This window comes from Anneissia japonica, unplaced genomic scaffold (assembly GCF_011630105.1).
Source record: "Anneissia japonica isolate Jap-2015-1 unplaced genomic scaffold, ASM1163010v1 scaffold5494_len192822_cov183, whole genome shotgun sequence".
NCBI classification, from domain to species: domain Eukaryota; kingdom Metazoa; phylum Echinodermata; class Crinoidea; order Comatulida; family Comatulidae; genus Anneissia; species Anneissia japonica.
In genome coordinates this window covers 87942-93941 of record NW_022717237.1, presented here as the reverse complement: position 1 = coordinate 93941, position 6000 = coordinate 87942, and the positions used below count along the sequence as shown (strand labels likewise).

General features: G+C 32.5%; 1 protein-coding gene across 1 annotated transcript in view; it reads left to right on the top strand.

The window, feature by feature from the left end:
* LOC117110159 (hyalin-like) overlaps positions 1-6000 on the top strand; it is a 77608-nt gene that overhangs the window by 33595 nt on the left and 38013 nt on the right. The window contains exons 19-20 of the mRNA XM_033252772.1: positions 426-668; positions 1348-1599. Coding sequence (XP_033108663.1) covers positions 426-668; positions 1348-1599 — 495 coding nt within the window. The remainder of the gene's footprint in view (positions 1-425; positions 669-1347; positions 1600-6000) is intronic.

Genomic DNA, 6000 nt, shown 5'->3' with positions numbered 1-6000 from the left:
GGGGTGTTCCGTTTTGGGAACGGAACACCCCTTCAAAAATAATGGAACAGTCCGACCCAAGGCGCCACGTGCGAACCGTCTCCCTAACAAACGTCCTCATTCCCTAAATTTTTCAATTCTGAGAGTGCCATTTCGGGACATCCTGAGGTCCCTTCTTTTAAAAAATCTCATTAGAAAGAGACTTTTTTGAATTCCTTTGTCTTACTGGGATCCCAATCATTTTAAAATGCTTTTTTGAGCTCATTGGTTAAAATTTCTGTCTTTTGTGTTCTATGCTTTATCAGAAAATACAACAGCTGATTTAATTGGAAAATGTATATGGTACTACTGAAAAAAAATCCTATTATGTTGGCAAATATTGAGATGTTAAATACCTTAACTATTGCTTTTGTCATAATTGTTATACTTTGCTTTTTGTTCTATAGTTTTAATCTCACCAGTTGTAAAAAACTGTCCTGAATATATCGAAGCTGAAACTGATGGTGATGCTACCACTGCAGTTGTTGTTTGGGAAGAGCCCACAGCAGAAGATGACAGCCCATTAGTTTGTATAAACAGCACCCATAAGCCTGGAGATGTATTCCCCATAGGCAGCACCACTGTCATGTACAAATTTGAAGACACAGATGGACGTTTAGCATTCTGTACATTTAATGTTGTAGTTACTGGTATGGTTTCTCAATTAAATGCTTAATTACAAGTTTACTTACAGACCTAGTAAATCTATAAAAATATGCTTTATTTTAACATGGAAAAGTTGTTTTCCTCCATGTTTCAACTAAGCTTGTTCTTCTACATATTCATTTTTTTTATAAAAGTACCAAATTATTTCACACCGGGTTAAAAAGTGTCTGCTATTTACGTGAAAAAAATAAGGTTATAAATAATAATAAATTACCAGTTTAATTATTACTTGCCTACAGCTTCATTGAAATTAAAGAAGCCAATCTTACTATAACTTAAAGATTTAGTTACAATATATTTTGTAATTGGGTATGCATTACAATGGATGAACAATGGACACAATCAATAATAGCATTCCAGATGTCTGCTCCATAACATTTTTTGTTTTTGGTTGTTTAGTCCCATATCTTATGGTAGGCAGCAAGCATTACTATCATTGTTACTTCCCCATGCAAACCTTTATACAATATAAATTATAAACAGTCTGTTGTCTATCCAAGTAAACTAATTTTTCATTATGTTTTTTTTTCTACTTTATATACATGTAAAATTCTGCACTGTAGTGGGTCTGTTACAGAATACCAACATAATGTTTTTATCATCATCTTAAATATATTTTTTCTATGCCAGCGATTAATTAATTTTTGTTTTATTTGTATACAGCTTCACCAGATACAACACGACCTGTCTTAATTTGTCCTGATGATATTGAAGTCTCTTTAGGTCCATTGTCTGAAACAGTCCAGGTTACTTGGGATCCAGCAACAGTCTCTGATAATCGTGGCGGAAACATAGAACCATCTTCTACAGTTTTTCCAAATTCTTTTTTTTCATTTGGGGTTACAACTGTAGAGTATATTGCCTTTGATGAAGCTAACAACAAGGGAAGCTGTACCTTCACTGTTAACGTCACAAGTAAGCTACAATTAATCTCCAAGATATTACTCAAATTATGTACAGGATTAAAATTATTCATAGATGAGTTTTGTGTATTATTACTATATCCATGTATTTGAATAAAATAATATGGAATCGCTCAGGTAGACAAAGAAGAAGTAATTGTAGATCTAGATGGAGAAGACACTGAATGGGATAGTCAGAATAGAAGAAAGAATGAGAAACATGCCATATGTTTAGTTAACAGTACTGTAGAATGAACAAACAAGGAACAAGGTCTGGAAGTTTGTAAACCGAGGCCTATTACCCAGTAAACTAGTGACAGCATACACATTCCTCTTTTTAGTTCCTATGCATGTAATGCAATAGGAACTATTGTAATCACTCTTCATTTTTCCTTTGTTTTTGATTGTGTGTAGTATGTGTGTGCGTGTGTTTGGAGACATTTATGAAAATGCGCATGCGTCAAAGAAAAGTTTTCCGACATTTTGTTTTACCTCGCGATGCGAAGTTCGATGTGAAGTTTCTGCAGAGTTCAGTCAGGGCTCACGCTAACCGATTGGCAAGTCAGCATGGATGAAACTATTTTGGTTTTACGGCAAAAAAATCAACTGCTGTGGCATAGGTATTTTGAAGAAGGCCTAAAATAAAACAAAAAGGTTTTAATACTTGCTGAAATACATCGTTTTTTCATTTAGATATCCATTTTTCACTAACTCCATGCAACATTTTTTTCTGTTGTATGAGAAGCAGATGAGAAGTCATATGAAGGTACTATATCCCCAACAGTTGGCTATGCAGCAATGTACCCTTTGAATGCAAATTGAAAACAAGTGAAGATACAGTATAAAGGCTGCCGACTGTCGGGTACATAACGACTATCGGGTACATAACGACTGTCTAACTTTCCACAAAAACATGAGGCCTAAGCTAGTTCAGTACAGTAGAGTTACTGCGATGCGAGGATGGTAGATATCGTTCAGTCAGTGATATCATGTTATCGTCTAATACATTTTAATAATGTGTGTAAAATTTAAGAATACACCTTGTGGGTCACTTTCTTTGTTATGCAGTAGTAGTATACGTAGCAGAGTGACGGCAGCAATCTAAGCCTAGCCTAGGGCCTAGATAGTATACGTTCTTGATCATCGTAATGAAAACTTGGGGTGACAGACGATTGGGCCTAACTGGTGTGGATGCTTGGACCCAAGATAGCTTCAAATAAATTGTAGTCCTAGTAGGCCACTGCCACCACCTCCACTCCTTATATCGTTCCAAACTACTGTAAAATGAAATTACTGTATACCTAGCTAGGCCTAGGCTCTATGCCTACGAAATTTTTTCAAAGAAATTTGCTAAAAATATTACTGTAATTTGCCTGTCGAATTACATTACCAATGTGGTCTAAAATCACTATTTTGGGCCATAAAGACTCCCCCTGTATTTTTCGACCTCCACACAAATTTGACCCAATACACGTATATATACGTATATATATATACACGTATATATATACATATATATACGTATATACGTATATATATACATATGTATATATATATACGTATATATGTATACATACTGTATATATATACATATATATACGTATATGTATATACACACACATATATATATACACATATATATATACACACATATATACACGTATATATATATACGTGTATATATACGTGTATATATATGCGTGTATATGTATATATATATATATATACGTATATATATATATATAAATACACACATATATATATATATATATATATATATATACATATACAGTATATATATACACATATATATACACATATGTATATATACTTTTTAAGTCATGTATCATGCATAGGAACGTTGACGCCTGCAAGGCTCTGGTTCTGTCATTGGTTCACAAAACTGTTTAAGCCTACCTCACCAGAATGTATGATTTTGTCTGCAGTACTCGCTAAACTACATAACCATATGCTTTCATTTCTTCTTTATTTCTTCTCCCTCTGACATTCAATGTCGTCTTCATCTAGGTGTCTAACTGAGCCATTCGATATTATAGACTGAAGCAATGTTGGCCAAGGACACATTGAAGAATAAACCGATTCAGTGATGGGCGTGGGAAACCAAACCATTCTCACTGCTCCAAAGTGCTTTTAATTAAATGGAAAACATGTTACATTTTAATATAATACATAAAAAATACATATTCATGTTCTAGCTTTAACTTTGTTTGTGAAATATATACAAAACAATGTTGGTTTGGTTGTTGATGAACCTGGTCTGGGATGGCAGCCATTTTGAAATTCAAGATGGCTGCCACAGAAACTGTAAAAAATCAAAATACATTGGTGTGTAATTCCAATTTGCCTAAATCAAAAATGGTAAATTTGGTGTCTAATTATTTATTATTGTGCCCTCACAGCTCAATAAACATGGCTTCAAAAGCTAAGATGGCAGACAATTTGAAATTCAAAATGGCTACCACAAAAACTGTCAAAAATCTGATATATTGGTATGTAATTCCACTTCTCAATCAAACATGTTAAATTGAAAATCGAAAATTTTGTTATGTAATTCCATTTCTCCTCAATAAAAAAATTGAAAATTTGGTGTCTAATCATGTTATTGTGCCCTCTGAGTTCAATAAACATGGTTTCAAAAAGATAGCATGGCCGCCATTTTGAAATTCAAGATAGTCACCCTAAAAATCATTGAAAATCAAATATTTTGTTTGAATATTTCCACTTGACAAATAAGTATTGCAATGTACAAAAAATGAAAAAGAGTTATTTAGATAGATGATTATATAGGCTCGAATGTGCTGAAGTACTGAATCTTTGTCTGGTGGCAATCTTGCAAGTGACTTGCATTTGCTCACCCTTGGCTCTGTTGTGGTTTGCTTTTGAAATCATTGTATATAAACTTTAAGACAAACTAAGTAAGTTTTTCAGTTAAATATTTCAGAGCAATATAATCTCCACAGGATTTCAGCAGATTTGTTGCTCCTTCAGTCAAAGAAACTTATTGAAAAGGTTTTTCTTCAATATAAAAAAAAAACAGAGTTTCTATAACAGCCGGTCATAAGATAAAGTTAAATTACGATTGCTGCCATTTTATGACTACAAAATCATACAATTATAACTCTGGTATTTCACAATTATATGTTACACCAACTCAATTTCCAAAGAGCACAATTCAAACTTATTAAACTCAACTTTCTTTTTTGACTTGTAATCACTCTTTAGGATTTTGTTAAACTCTTTATACTTGATGGAAACTGGTCTTGTGTGTAGTGTGTATTAGGTATTTTTGTCTAGTATTCTCCATTCCCTTTTTTTCATATTTCATCAACTCTTCTTTACCATACAGTTAAAACTAAAACGTAAACTTGTTGGCTCAGGAAAGTAAAGAGGCAAAAAAAATTCTGCTGAAATTCTATAGAGATTCTATTGCTCTTACAAGCTCAACCATAGAAAAACTTAGTTTTGTCTTAAAGTTTGTATACAAGGTTAATAAATCATTAAATGAGACAACTACCTAGCACACAATTAATTAAACTTTTTATACGTTTTCATAGTTAAGTTTTGTCTCTTGGTTTATCTAACAAAGACATTTTTATTGTATGGTATAAATAGTACTATTCACTTCTGAAAATTGTCACACCAAATTTGTTGCAATTTTCGATTAAGTTTAATTATAAAAACAAAATATTTGATTTTCAGCGTTTTTTTGTGGCCACCATCTTTAAATTCAAAATTGCTGCTGTCCTTGCTTTTTTGAAACCATGTTTATTGGACTCATAGAGTATAACAAAATATGATTGGACACCAAATTTACCATTTTTGATTGAAGATTTTTGTGGTGGCCATATTGAATTTCAAAATGGCTGCCATCCTTGCTTTTTGAAATGTTTTACTGGATTAATAAGGACTCCATAATGACATATGATTAGACACCAAATTTATCATTTTTGATTGAGGAGAAGTGGAATTGCATATCAAAATATTATATTTTCAATAGTTTTTGTGGCGGTCAATTTGAATTTGAAAATGGCTGCCATTCTAGCTTTTGAAACCATATTTATATAAACTCAGAGGGCACAATATGATATGATTAGACACCAAATTTACCATTTTTGATTAAGGAGTTACATACCAAAATATTTTGATTTTCGACAGTTTTTGTGGCGGCCATCTTGAATTTCAAAATGGCTGTTTAACTCAGAAAGACTAAACACATGATTAGACATTTACCATTTTTCATAGAGGAGTGGAATTTGTGGAATTATACTGAAATATTTGATTTTGACAATTTCTACGGCATCCATCTTGAATTTAAAAATGGCTGACATTTTAGGTTTTCGAAACATGTCTCATTGAATTCATTGACCCTAATAACATAGTTAGACACCAGATT